Source organism: Ambystoma mexicanum, chromosome 14, assembly GCF_040938575.1.
Source record: "Ambystoma mexicanum isolate Mex_15411 chromosome 14, UKY_AmexF1_1, whole genome shotgun sequence".
NCBI lineage: Eukaryota > Metazoa > Chordata > Amphibia > Caudata > Ambystomatidae > Ambystoma > Ambystoma mexicanum.
In genome coordinates this window covers 615,217,290-615,232,113 of record NC_090940.1, presented here as the reverse complement: position 1 = coordinate 615,232,113, position 14,824 = coordinate 615,217,290, and the positions used below count along the sequence as shown (strand labels likewise).

At 51.4% G+C, this 14,824-nt stretch overlaps 1 protein-coding gene across 3 annotated transcripts in view; it reads left to right on the top strand.

Annotated features, from left to right (window-relative positions):
• GPATCH2L (G-patch domain containing 2 like) overlaps positions 1-14,824 on the top strand; it is a 281,236-nt gene that overhangs the window by 178,537 nt on the left and 87,875 nt on the right. For 2 of the 3 annotated variants that reach the window (XM_069638026.1, XM_069638028.1), the window contains exons 7-8: positions 1,291-1,342; positions 9,879-9,964. In XM_069638026.1, the coding sequence (XP_069494127.1) occupies positions 1,291-1,342; positions 9,879-9,964 (138 nt within the window). Of the gene's footprint in view, positions 1-1,195; positions 1,236-1,290; positions 1,343-9,878; positions 9,965-14,824 lie in introns of all 3 variants that reach the window. The other variant, XM_069638027.1, reaches the window with a different exon arrangement.

The following is a 14,824-nucleotide window of genomic DNA, read 5'->3' as shown; positions in this document are numbered from 1 at the left end:
TGTGAGGTGACAGAGTAGCAGGAGAGTATGCACGATCCCATGTTTATAGCGCGGAAGGGCGGCCCCCCCAACGCCCCACAGGCAGAAGGAGGTGTGATATATCCCCACCAACAGGAATACAATTGGGGTAAGCAAAAGGAAGGGTGTTCAAAGTATGGCGGGGCAATGTAAGTGAAGAGAGCTTCCACCTATAGGGGGGTGCATGTCACAGCCCCCTCCCATGAGGGTAAGTGAGGACGAGCACCTGGAAAATTGCTATGAATGGGGTGATAGGAAGGGGAGGGCGGAGTGTAATCATTTGCATGTTGAATATAGTGGGGTATCATTAGAATAAAGGAGAAGGCGGCTATTGTGGTCTGGTGGTCTCGGTGCGTCCAGTAGTGGGACTGCCCCATAGCAGACAGGCCCCATCTTCAGACCATTGCTCCGTGCCCGGTGTATGTTGTATTCAGTGTATCAATGAAGCAGATGTTTAACTTGTTTCTTGTGCTCTTCCTTCCTCCCCTTCTCATCCTCTGGAATTGCTCTTGCCCTGCTTTCCTTTTCCCCTCTTCATTCACATGTCTGCTTATCTTGATTTTCTTTGCTGTTTTTCCCACGTTTCCCATTTCTTTTCCCTCATGCCTTTCTCCCAACAATCCCACCTCATATCTTTTCTCCCTCATTTGTCTCACGGACTCCCCCCCCCCCCCTTTCTGTTCCCCATTCCATTTTCTTTTCTCTGCTACTGGTTACCTTTTCTTCCTCTATCCTGTTCTTTGTTTGTTTTCCTCCTTTTTTCAATCTGTTTAATGTCTTCCTCTTTCCGGCCTTCTATTCTCCTTATTTCCCCATCCGTCTTTCGTCCCTCCTTCCTCTGCCACATTTCCCCCTCCCTTCTTTTCCATCTTTTTTTTTTAATTTGCTTCTTAATCTTCTTTACTTCTGCACTTCTGTTATCTCTATTCTTCCATTTGCCTTTTCTTTTCTGCATACTTTGTAATGTTATGTTATCCCTTCCACACTTTCGTTTGCTCACTCTTTTCTTCTCATTCTAACCTTTGTTTCACCATTCACTTTCAACATTCTCTTGTCCTCCTTTCGTTTGTGCACCTTTTTTGTCCCTTTCCTTCTGTCCCTTCCATTTTCCGTCATGCGCTTCACCCCGGGCTGTGCCCCCCGGCCCCTCTTCTCTGCTGCCTTATTCTCTCCCTAGTTTCTGGTTACCGTCTGCCGGGAAGAGAGGCCGGAACCAGGTAAGCTCGGCACTCCTCCTGTTTTTACCCTCTCATGTGGTTTCCTTCTCTTTAGAATGAAATGGACGGCTTGTGATTGTCCACACACACCCAGCACTGTGCATGAGGTAAGGGTCGAAAGTCCTTCCTCTCCCCCTTTCTCCTTGCTGATTGCAGGTACATGTCATGTGAAAGATATCCCAGCCATATTACGTCATTTCTGGGGCATGTGTGAAGGCCTTGTGGCAATATCTGCATTGCACGTGATGAATAACCAATACCGGATTACTTTAAAAATGCGCACCTGCACCTGATCCCTGCACGTGGCTGTTAGGCCAATCAGCGATTGATGCAGTGTTGCATCTCACATCTGTGACGCCCTTAAGCCCCCGACTACAGTGCATGTGTAGTGCAATGAAAGAGTAGCTCTGTTCTCCAGCATGGGTCTGGCATGGATTCACATGCTCATGAATATTCCCTGTCGTCAGGCTGGGAATCCTTGGTAAAGAAAAAATCTGTTTTTGTTTCACTTCTGAACTGTCTTTCTCCTAGAAACCAATCACTGGTCTCTGGGTCATACTGCCCCCAGCCAATGACTGCCCTCTACCTAAGCCCCTCCCCTGGCAGCCACCCTCAGATTTTTACTGTACGTTCAAGTGTTGGGAGTTCTCATGCTATAGCTCTCGAGCTTTTACTGCGTTTTGTGATTTTTCTAAGAGTTCTACTCTATTTTTCCGTTCAATCGAGCCTCAAGCTCCATCGATCCATCTTCTGATTAACGGGGACGCGTTTTCTAATTCTTCAGCGCCCCTCAAGGGCGATTTTTCGTTGAGTTTCTTCTTGGAGGATTCCAGAAGCTTCTTCAAGGCCTACCCCGCGAGGAGATGGCAGAGGAGGAGGAAGGCTCAACTGTCAATTTGTCCAGGATGCGGCCTACGGAAAATATACGGATGATGGGCACCCCGTTTGCCTCTACTGCCTGCATTCAGACCAAACGCACCTGGAGGATGACTGTGCGTTTTGCCAGGAGATGGTCCCCTGCACCGTGAAGTAACGGCACAGGCACCTCACCGAGTGGCTCCAGGCCAAGGCCTCTGCTACGGTTAGACCAGGCAGGAGGACTCCCCCCAGCCACAAGAAGAAATCTGAGCTGTCTTCTAAGACCTTTGGGGGCGCCCCGGCACGAGGGCCCAACAGAAGGCCAAGGAGCGCGAGTCTGCGGGCACCGGGAGCGCTGTTGCGACAGGCTTCCCGGCGACCAGGGCGAGCATAGCGTCTCCGGCACGTTCGATCACGAGCCAACGCTCCAGTTCGGCTAAGAAGAGGAAGTCGGCCCACCCAGGTAAGCTTCTGCAGAAGCCCTGGACAGACCAGCCAGAGAAGGCCAAAGGGGAGCGGGCCGCTGACCCTCCCCCCAAGGTGAAGGCCCCTAGCTTGACCAAGATCCTGCAGGCCCAGATTCACCCGACAAAGCCTTCCATTTAAGGCGTGGTGGCGTCCCTAGCGAAGGCCCGGACGTGGGTTCGTAGGGTACGGCCCCCAAGGCGAGAGTTTCCCTGCCTGCCAGGAGGGAATCGTTGTTTCAGCCCATAGAGAAGACACCGGAGAAGGCGATGCCCATCCTCTCCCTGAAGCCGTCTCCCCTGGACGAAAAGAGGGGGAGCACAGTAGTCCTACAGGGCATGGACATCTCCTCTGAGGAGGAGATTTCTACTCGCCAGACCATTTTGGAGAAGAAATTAGTCGAGGCTAAGGCCTACGGGAAGGACCCTGACGTGGGAGACTTCGAGAGTGGCGATGAGACCGACGAGGAGGAGCAGGTCGTGGAGGAGTTGGAGGGAGATTCGGACGAGAATGCCCCTTCTGCCGACGGAAGATCCCACAGCACCGGGGCCATCAGGTGCGCCCCCTACCAAGAAGAGGAGAGTTCAACCTCCACTGCCTTTTCACCCGTCTCCCCTTTCCCCACCACAGAGGGAGGATACAGACACGGACACAGCGACAACAGTAATGGGCACGGACGATGACGGTGGGTTAGGAGACCTCCTGTGTCCGCCGTCCAGAGCCTCACCGCCCAACGAGATCGGCTCATTCCATGCCATGATCTCTAGGGCCTCTGACCTGTTTCAGCTGACCCCAGAGGAAAAGAAGAAAGAAGGTGTACTATATCAACACCGCGAGGCAAAGGGGAAGACCGTGCTGTCGATTCCTCTGTTGATTGACATTTGGGACGAGGGGCTGTTCCTTATGAACAACCTGTCCTCGGCCCTGTCGAAAAGGGGCCGATAAGAAAAGAAGTACAGGGTACCGGACTCTGCACCAAAGTGTTTAAGGTCCCAGCCTTCCCCGGATTCAGTAGTCTCAGCTGCAGCGAGGAAGAAATCCTCTGGCTCTGCTGTGCCAGCGACCTCTCCCCCCAACCCCCCCAGACAGTGAGGGGACGAAGTTGGACGTCATGGGACGACGATTTATCACATCGGCAGCGATGACCATCAAGGCGGCCAACGCCCATGCCATTGTGGTGTACTACGACAGGGAGCTCTGGTTTAAAATCGCTCCCCTCCTAGACTTCCTTCCCGATGGCAAGAGAGCGGAAGCATTGGAGATCCTGCAGGAGGGCGAGGTGGCATCGGACCATGCTCTCACAGTGGCCACAGACTTGCCGACACAGGATTCTGCTAGACTGGGATAATTTGTTCGGAAAGACTGTGGACGAATCCCTTCAGGTTACCAAGGCGGATACCGAGATGGCTCATTCCTTGGGCACGCTTCAACAGCGACGGCTGTCCTTCCAGACCTCAGTGGGAAAATCCCAAGGTTCCTTCAAGGGCTTCAGCGGAAGATCATCATCTTACCGTCAACCGCCCCGCTCTTCGGCCCAGGATGCCTACAGGGGCCGCAGCAAGTCCGGAGAAGGTCGCCATCGTCGCCAAGGTCCCCAAGGTGGCGCCTCCGATGAGAAGCAAGATTGAACCGGCCGTGACATCGGGCGCGCACCCCAGTGGGAGGCCGGCTGGCGAACTTGCGTTCGCCAACCGGCGTGTGGAAGTCCATCTCAACTGACCATTGGGTGCTGGACGCTCTGGCCCACGGACACACCCTGGAATTCCAATGAAAGTGTCCACGCATACCACCCATGGCCAGGCAGGAAACCCCTGTTCCACAGCTTCTGCTGGAGGTGCGGGCCATGCTGAAGAGGTCGCCATAGAGCTTGTTCCAAAGAGGCTCCGGAGTTTACTCTCGGTACTTCCTCGTCAAGAAGAAGACGGATGGTTGGAGGCCCATCCTGGACCTCAGCCGTCTGAACAAGTACATCAGATCCCAGAAGTTTCAGATGGTCATCATTCAGCACGTGCTGGGACAGCTGGAAGAAGGGGATTTCCTATTGTCGCTGGACTTGGAGGATGCCTACTTTCACATTCCCATTCACAAGGGACACCGCAAGTTTCTGCCCTGTCTGGTTCAAGGGCAACATTATCAGTTCAAGGCCCTTCCCTTCGGATTGAAGTCGGCGCCAAGGGTTTTCACCAAGTGCCTTGCACCGGTGGCAACTCAGCTGCGTCTACGAGGGATCCACGTTTACCCCTATCTGGACGACTGGCTCATCTGAACAAAATCGAGGGGGACCGCCGTTGCACACAAGGCGGAAACCATCCAGCTGCGGACGGAGCTGGGGTTCTCGGTGAACAATGCAAAGTCTTGCTTGGTGCCATCGCAAGACGGACTGTTTCTGGGGTCTCGACTCAACACAGTGTCATGCCTGGTGTCTCTGTCAGAGGAGAGGATAGCGGCCATCCTGGGCAAGGTACAGCGGCTGTTGATCCTGAAGATCGCAAGAGTGAGGTCCATTTAGTCCTTTCTCTGTATGATGTCGTCATGCATATACCTCATTCGGCTATGCAGGCTGCGGATGTGGCCACTGTAAGAGTTCCTCGACGCCCGTTTGGATCAAGTATCAGGAAGCTTCGAGGACAAGATGTCTCAACGAGGATTTCTGTCGAGCGATACGGTGGTGGGGAGTCCACGCACATCTGTCGGCGGGCGCAGACATCCAGACCCCACCTCATCAGGAGACGGTCACGACGGACGCCTCCCTGGAAGGATGGGGTGCGCACATCGGAAGTCTCCACGCAAGAGGCCTGTGGCTACCGGAGGAGAAGTCGTTGCATATGAACGTACTGCAGCTACGGGCAGTGTTTTGGACCCTCAAGTCTTTCCTTCCATCTCTGAAGGGCAAGGTGATATGGGTCTTCACGGACAACACCACCACGATGTTCTACATCCGGAAGCAGGGGGGCACCAGATCCCCAGTGCTCTCCAGAGAGGCGCAGGACCTATGGCACTCGGTCGTTGCCCAGGGGATGTTCCTCGTCCTGTTGCATCTGTCAGGAGTGAAGAACATCTTCGCCGACTCCCTCAGCAGAGAGCTGCGCTCTTGCCATGAGTGGGAGCTTCGGCAGGACCAAGTGGATCTTCTATTCCGTCGATGGGGCAATCCCCAGATCGATCTGTTTGCGACAGCTATGAACACCAAGTGCTGGAGGTGCGCCAGCAGGATTCCCCAGCCGGGTAGCATGAGAGACACATTCTCATTCCCGTAGGACGGCCTGTTTCTGTATGCGGTCCCTCCGTTGCGGTTGCTTCTTCGACTAGTCAATCAAGTCAGACGGTCCCAGTGCAGGATGATCCTCGTCGCACTGGCGTGGCCGAGACAGATATGGTACCCGTACCTTCTGGACTTGTCAGCGTCCCCTCCAGTCAAGCTTCCGGCGGCCGCAGATCTTCTCGCCAGAGAAGGAGGCGCGATCCTGCACCACGACCCAGGGTCGCTGAACTCGCAGTCCTGGCTCCTGCAGCGCTAGATTTTGGAGGATAAGATATCCCGGCGGACTGCAAGGAGGTGCTTGCCAAGGCCAGGGCTTCGTCTACACTGAAATGCTACGGGACATAAGTGGAAGAGGTTCACCGTTTGGTGCCGTGCACAGAAGATTGACCCTCTATGGATTACGGCTCAGCAGGTGCTGCCGTATTTGCTATCCCTGGCCAAGGCGGGGCTTGCTCATGCCTCCATCAAGGTTTATCTGCCGGCTATCTCCCGCTACACCAGAACTCTGGGACGGTCGTCGTTATGGTCATACCGCCTGGTCAAGGAGTTAATCAAAGGACCTTTTGGTTAGTTTCCGCCGGTGAAGGCTCCGGCCCCGGCATGGGAGCGCAATGTGGTGCTGACTAGGCTCATAGGTCCTCCGGTCGAGCCTACGCATTCTGCGCCACTGACATTTTTGGCGTGGAAAACAGCGTTTCTTGTGACCATCACCTCAGCACGATGAGTGGGAGAGATCCAGGCCCTCTCATGTAAACTGCCTTACTTGACATTCCACGAGACATGGGTGGTGCTACGGACGCACCCATCCTTCATGTCCAATGTGCCGTCGGACTTTCATCTAAACAAGCCCTTGGTGTTACCTGTATTCTTCCCGACGCCTTTGTCACCGGCTGAGAGGACTTTGCACTCGCTGGATGTGGCTAGAGTTCTGAAGTTCTACGTGGACCGCACAAAGAGTTTTCAGAAGACGTCACAACTGTTCGTGAACTTTGGCCCTGTAAACCAAGGGAAGTCCCTTTCCAAGGCTTCCATTTCCAGGTGGCTCTCTGGCTGCATCACCCATTGTCACCAGTTGGCAAACTGACCGTTGCCTGGCCGCCCGAGAGCCCATTCGACCAGAGTGATTGCTGCAACTACGGCGTTCCTGTATGGTGTGCCCCTGCTGGACATCTGCAGGGCTGCTGCGTGGAGGTCGACGTACACCTTCACGAGATTCTACTGCGTCGACCTGGATTCCAGTCCAGAGTCGGCCGGGCAGTGCTGCGCAACCTGTTCGCTTGAAGGTGAGCCTGGTGGGGAGGTAAGAGATGGTTAATGTTGAGATGCTTAATGTTGAGCCTTGTCAACCCCAGTGGTTGTGCATGTGTGTACTGCTATGTATTCTTTATTCATGAGCATGCAAATCCATGCCAGACCCCATGCTGGAGAAGGAACAAGTTACTTAAATCCGTAACTGTTGTTCTCCAGCATGGGTCTGGCATGGATTCACATGCGACCCCTCCCGCCTGGCCCTCTGCGGCTCTTCTCTTGGTCCTAATGCCACTTTACATGCTACCAAATATGAAGATGGCTGCCAGAGGAGGGCTTAGGTAGAGGGCAGTCATTGGCTGGGGGCAGTATGACCCAGAGACCAGTGTTTGGTTGTTAGGAGAAAGACAGTTCAGAAGTGAAACTGAAACCAAGGATTCCCAGCCTGATGCTGGGGAATATTCATGAGCATGTGAATCCATGCCAGACCCATGCTGGAGAACAACAGTTACAGGTAAGTAACTTGTTCCCTCTCGTCCAACACTGAACCCATACCTGCAGTGCAGTTCAGTCCTTCCCACGAGTATTACAGTTCAGTATCGCACACAGTATCTGCAGTGTAGTTTGATATTGTTCTGCAAAGAAGATGCTGCACCCTGCAAGGGCGGGGGCGTGTTTTTATTCAGCAAAGCAATTGTGCGTAACTAGCGCTTTTTCAGGTTGAATATTTTTGGGTCTGTAGTGCAGGTAACATCTGCAGTAGTTCAGCATTAACTTGTATGTGTAGTGTGGTTCAGAATTCCCAGGCTTGCCTGTTATTGTACACTGTGCATCTCCAGTGTTGCCTGGCAGCGCACACCGTAGTTGAAGCACATAGCTCTGAGTTAGCGCAGTAGTGCACTGCGCCTGTAGTTTGCTCATCTCAATGTTAAATAAGAGCAAAATTGATTTGTATGTGTGCTGTCTGTATTGAAGGGGCAAAAGGTTGACTGGCCGCACTCGACTGCCGAGAGTCCATTTGCTGCGAGTAGAGACCAGATGTAAAACTCCATCCTGCCTGACCTTCCGTCCTATCTCTGGATAGGATCCAGGCAGAGGAGCCTAATGGGTAACGGCCCCCAGAGAGCAGCTCTGGGCGCCCGTCCCTTTATTGTGATGCAGTCACAGCACATGAAAAAGCACTGGGCCCGTGTGGAGGCTGCAGGTCCCATTCAACACTGTGACTGTGCTTTGCAGGCCTTAGCAAGGGGGCCAGCAAGATATGTCCCAAATCAGTAAAGAAGTCTTGCTGAATCCAGAAGAGGTTCAGTTATGGGCGCAGGCAGCCGGGAGCCGGCCACTGCTGGCGTTAGGGAGCCGGCCACTGCTGGCGTTAGGGAGCGGGCCACTGCTGGCTTTAGGGAGCCGGCCACTGCCGGCAGTAGGGAACCGCCCACTGCTGGCGTAGGGACACGGCCACTGCTGGCGTGAGGAGTCAGTGAGCCGGCCACTGCTGGCTTAGGGAGCCGGCCACTGCTGGTGTTAGGGAGCCGCCCACTGCTGGTGTAGGGAACCGCCCACTGCTGGCGTAGGGAGCCGGCCACTGCTGACGGTGGCGCAACCAAAGACCAAACACCCAATTCTAGTCTCTTAAAAAAGAAATGGACACGCTGTTGTTTGAATCATTTATGAATGGGACAATCGAGAACATTTGATTTTGCAAGGGATTGTCCATTCAGATGTTGGTGGAGAGCCGCAGGTGCGTTGGGAGTATCCTTGGAGGGGGAACACAGATAAATTTGGGTCGGTTTGTCTTTTGACTGGGCAGTTGCAGAAGATTGGGGTATGAATCTGTGGTGCAAAGTAGGGTCAGCAGAGACCAGCGCTGCAGGAGATCCTGTGAACTCCCCACAACCCCCACCGAACTCTTGCCTTGCGTGTTCCCTCACTGCATCTGGTGATATCTGGCACAGAGGTTACATGTGGCAACAACACGTGTCTACCTGGCACAGTCGACAGAACCCTGCATGCCCAGACTTTCCCAGTGATTAGTGCTTGTCGAGTTAAGAGTTGCAGCAGCACTAGCAATTATTATAATTGTCCTTTTATAACACGCTTATTACCAGAGATTGGTTTCTAAGCATGGGATCAGGATTCAAACCCGTGTTGCGCTGTGTTTTCTTGCTTCCAAGACAAACGCGTTGCCCCTGAGCTATCCCCCCTCACCAATGAGAAGTGTTTTCCCATTGGCTGGAAGGAATCCATTGCTTTCTCTGGAACTACTCTTACCATGGTACCAGTGAGACAGTAAGATAGAATAACAGACATAACAGTTCAAAGTGGCTTCAGGGGACCTCCTGAACAGCCTTTGGCCTGAACATGGGGGACAGTATTGACAGTAGAGGGAATACCTTGACCTTGAGAAGCACTCAACAGCCACAGGCAGAGCTCATTCAATGACCATTCCAGAAGCACCGCACTGACCGTACTGTCCTTCGAAGCCCTACACCTTGAACTGACCTTGACTCCCACAGCACACACTCTCATGGATCGGTGCCAGCAGTCGGCATCTGATGCCCCCACATGCAAAGGTCCAGTCTCGGGCACTCCCTTCACAGACACCCAATGTAGCCTGCTTGGAGGAGCCCTGTCTTGGTCCTGCTTCAGGGTTCACACCTGGGAGCCTGGACTCTTGTGTACGTTTCTGGCCATTGCACCCCAGCAATGGAGTCCAGTGCATGCGTCCCCTTTGCCACCTGACCCTTGCTGGCCTTCAGAAGCTGCGCCTGTGAATTGACCCCCCATTGCATGCTGTGCTTTGTGTCTTGCAGATGAACCCCTTATCGCCCCTGTACTCCCTGGATGTGCTCGCTGATGCCTCGCACCGGAGATGCTTTCCTGCACACTGCACTGCCAGGTAGGTACTCTGCCCCCTTCCTAGTGACCGCAGGGATCTGTGTTTGAAGCTGCTGGAGTAGGCAGAGGGGTCTCGAGCTCAGAGATGTCAGAGGATCCCTTACAGCTCGCTCCAGCACCTTCCTAGTCTGCGGAGCGATGCAGAGACATGTGCATGTCTCTGCATCGCTCCTCATGCGCTTTCTGATTTAGACCTTAACCATTGAAACATGTCAAAAGCTACCAGGCAGAAGCATACTGAAGAGATGTAATACTTTCATCTTTAACTTCTCAGATTTTCTGCATTTAAGATTCGAATTTAAATGAAATAAATCATGTAATGTTTATAAACCATGAGATGGAGACAGGTATCCAGTCATTTCTTTGCAAACATTACCGAGTGGTACACAACAGAGCGGACAATAACACTGAAAACCCCCGGAAAGTTTAAATAAATATGTAAAGGGTAGTGGGGTAAGGGGTTAAAATGGGTCGGGATGGGGTTGGGGTGGCGTTATAAGGGTGGAAAATCAGGAGGGTTTGGGGGGGAACCGCCCCATTAAAAAAAAAACAAAGAAATCAGTGTTTTACTGTGTTTCGACTGAGATGAAATGTACCACTCTGTAATTGTGGTCGGTAAAATCATATATAACCATGGAGACCCAGTGCTATTGTCAAATTCCACAATTTAACAACATACAATATGCAGCCAAGGATACCAAGGAGCCAGAAAAGACTGGAAAATAGGCTGTCTTTCTTGGTCCTGGAGACTATTGCATGACCTTGGTTCATATTGGCTCTAAAGATTCTTGGGTGTCGTAGTCCTTTAACGCGGGATTATACTCGGCAAACAAAAAGGCATTTTGACATTTCCATAGGAATGTCTCTTGATTAGGTAGCTCTCGTGTTCAGTCTTTGTACTTCTGGGGAACCTATGACCTCTCTGTCTCTCTGGGATTTCGGCTTCCTCCCTTTGCCAAGTGTCTCAAAGGTCCTTCCCTTCACTAGACTCTCCTTCTCTCGGTTACTTATTCCCCTCTTCCAGAGCAATGGGGTTCTCTGAGATATGGTGCCCTGCTCACTCTCCAAGGCATATACTGTCTCTCTCTCTCTCTCTCTCTCTCTCTCTCTCTCTCTCTCTCTCTCTCTCTCTCTCTCTCTCTCTCTCTCTCCCTTTCTCTCTTTCTCTCTTTCTCTCTTTCTCTCTTTCCCTCTTTCCCTCTTTCCCTCTTTCCCTCTTTCCCTCTTTCCCTCTTTCCCTCTTTCCCTCTTTCCCTCTTTCCCTCTTTCTCTCTTTCTCTCTTTCTCTCTTTCTCTCTTTCCCTCTTTCCCTCTTTCCCTCTTTCTCTTTCTCTCCCTCTTTCTCTAGCTCTCTTTCTTTCTCTTTATCTCTCTCTCTCATCACTGTAGCACGCCTCTCTTCTAGCTTCCAGTGGCTATTCTGTTACACATCTCTTCTGCTAGGTTCAAAGTCACCCTCTGTTACTACTTCTAGCCCCTCCCATCTACTAATTCAGGAGTCTCTTTCTTTTGGTCTCAAGGGCCTCTCCTTCCCCTCACTAGAGCCCATCCCTCTTTTGAGGGTCCAGGGACTCATCTCTTCCTCACAGGACGACACCACTCTTCTGGGTTTCAGGGGACACCTCTCTCCCTCAATGTTGAACACTACACTTCTGGGGTTCAGGGGCTCTTTGCCCCCTCAGTGAAGAGGGCTTTTGGGGTTCAGGTGGGCTTTTTCCAACCGCCAACTGGAGAACACCCCTCTACGGTTCAGGAGGCTCTTCTCCAGAATTGGGGAGAACACCCTGTCTATGGTTCAGGGGCTTCTCTCCTGCTCACTGGAGACAACCCTACTTCTGGGGTTCTGGAGGCTCTTATCCGCCTCACTGGAGCACATCCCTCTGTTCTGGGGTTCAGGGGGCTCTTCTCTCCATCACCAGAGCACAGCCCTCTTCTGGGCTCAAGGGGCTCCTCTGTTCTGGTGCTTGCAGGTCCTCCGCAAACTCCTATCCTCAGGTCCCAGCCCAAAACGCACGATCTGTGTTTCTTAGCCTCAATTATAAAGCCCTCACTGGTCAAACATTTGAATTCATTGGTTAATTAGCTTCCTATTCCAAGCCAGGGGAAGGAAGTACTTAAAAGGCTTGCCACCGTCTTGGGTTTCTTTCAGTTGGTTTCCAAGTGCCGAAGTTGATGTTTGTCTGATGCTCTCCTCTGCCTTGCCTCCTGCGTGTCGCCCTGAAGAAAAGTTTGTTTTCAGGGTTTCGGATGTTAAAAAGATCCTCACAATGGACAGGCAAACCTCTAGTAAGTTCCCACCAGTGCAAAAATAGTTTTTCTTTGGTGAGGTTGAAGGAAGTGTTTCTTTAATTGCTGTAGCTGGAGTGGATGGAGAAAACAGTTCTCCTTCACACGTGCAGTTGCTGTAGGGGTGTTGGCATAAAGTAGGTTTTTCCCTTCGGGATCCACACTTATTCACTAAGGGGTCAATCTGGATATGCTAATATTTCCCCATAGCAAATGTTTCCCATAATCCCTGAAAACCACTCTGGAATCTGCTCCGGGTTTTCGATCCCTAAGCCTGATACATCTTGGGAGATACAGTGCAGAATACCCTGTTTCGTGGGGCCCAAAAAGTTTCTAATGATTTGCTCTATCGGGGAGTTTGGACTGGTCCCGTCCTTGGACCGGGGACTGAAAGCGATGTTGGCACTGTGACTTTGTCACATAATTGAGCTGTTAGCCTCTGCTGGCTAATTAAATACTTTAAACATGTTTCTATACATACAGACAGCACATCAAATTTCACTTGCCAATGGCTAGTGTCTAATGCAGATTTTGTCCCTGCTTTCAGCATTTAGTCCCTCTACAAATTCTCCATTCTGCCAATAACTCAAGCATAGCCTTCTCATGTATTACTTCCATCTCAACCGGCGCCACACTCCCCAGAGAGATGAAGGGAAAGTGAGACACAGACATGTGTGAACCTGAAAGTGGCTTTCGATTCCGTGAATAGGGAGTTGATGTGGGACTCCTTGGAGAAACTAGTGGCACTTCACAATGGTAATGTGGCAAGAGTCAAGATACGGTCTGGAAGGAGATATGCGGGGGTAATCTTCTATAGGAATGGGTGTCAGATAGGGGTGTCGGCCGGCTCCCACCAGGTGTTTCCGGGGGGAAAGTAACTGGATGTGCAAGAGGTGGGAGGCCAGGACATTCCTCTCCTGCTATTTGGGGATGGTGCTGTGCAACAGTCGCACAGAAATAGCAATGCTTAGCTACAGAGCGCCTTTTTTAGTTGCTGTGTTCGCCGGAAGCCTGTCATTCATGAGAGCAACACTAAGGCAGTGGTGATCCGCCCAGCTAAATGCCCCAGGAGAAGCTTTTCGGTAAATGGTAGATGTTTACAAGTAGTATCTCACATTGCCTACTTGATCGTTCATTTTTGATAATAAAACAAGGAGGGGTGTCGCAGGCGGAAAGCAGTCTGAATAACCTGGGTCAATCTGCCAGCGAGCTTCTGAAGTTTAACAGGCAGTTTAGGGGAGGTTCTTGGCTCTTTCCCGTGTGCTGCGGTAACTGTAGCTGAAAATGCCTTACATTTCATTGCCTTTCAGTGTCTAAAGAATGTCTTAGCTCACTCCTGCGTCTAGAGAACGGGACATTTCATATCGCTTACCAATTGTATATTGCATTCGTCTATGGAGTAAGATGGAGGCTGGAGTGTTACCAAGCCACATTCAAGGGTATTTTAGGCTTGGATGTTTGTATGCGCATATTGTGGCTAGTCTGGGTGAAGAAAACGTTTGTATGCATAGGGCTTTGCAACCCTATGGTAGTTTAACTCAATACTGCCCTTCAAGACCCCTCAGATTGTCTAGTGCAAATCCCTAGTCACTGCTCACTTCTGGTAGAAGCTCGGGAGTAGCAGGAGCTTGCCTTTGGAATAACCTGTCTGTGTGCACCAGAGAAGTTATAGCCCATCGATACTTCAATAAAATACCAAAGACTTTGATTTTCAGGAAATCCTGCCTACTTAACAGTTGACCTGCACCCAGACTTGGTCGGTCTGCTTGCTATCCCAGCATAGCAATTCTCATTTATGCAGCACTTGTTCCATGCTCTTCTTCTCTTCCCTTGGACCTTTACCAATGTGAATGTTCCTTAAGGCTGTGAAGGATCGGATTCCCATTTCCCCGCTCCCTTTGCTCCTGGAGCACTATGAAATGGCCATGTCTGTGGATAGCACCTTGCAAATACATGATACAATAAATCAACTTTGATTACCAGTGATTCCCTTATATAGAGGTGAGGGAGAGATTTTGGGATGTCCGAGTGGAGGCGATGTTGGGTATCCTGGTCAAATGCCCCTTGCTGTTCTATTTGAAAGATACGTATATACAGGGGATGGGGCGTATGTGGCCCCCAGTATACAAAAGGAGTCCAGGACGCTGTTTATGCCGTTTAGACTGGGATGCCTCCCTGTAGGCTGTCTTAATGTTTCAATGGTGTGAGTCACCTTGTGTAACGCTCTGGGGATGTCATAAGATTGTTGATACTGTGAAACACTTCTTACTCTTACACCTGCGTTATCGAAGGTGGAGACGGAGAGGGGCTCCTATCCCTCTCTAGGTCAGAATTATTCAAACAATTAAGGAAGCAGTACAAGATTGAACATCCACTACAGGTCAGGGGGTGTCGGAAGCAGTGGCTCACTCTTACTGCAGCATGGCACGAAAGCAGATTGGTACTTGCATCCTGGATTTGCAGGCCTTGCAAAGACGGACTGAGGGAGAGCTGCGACGATGGTGACATCATATTGTGCTATTGTAATGGCTTTTGCTGCATAATAAAGTGATGCTGATGAGAGAAAGTGCTTGCA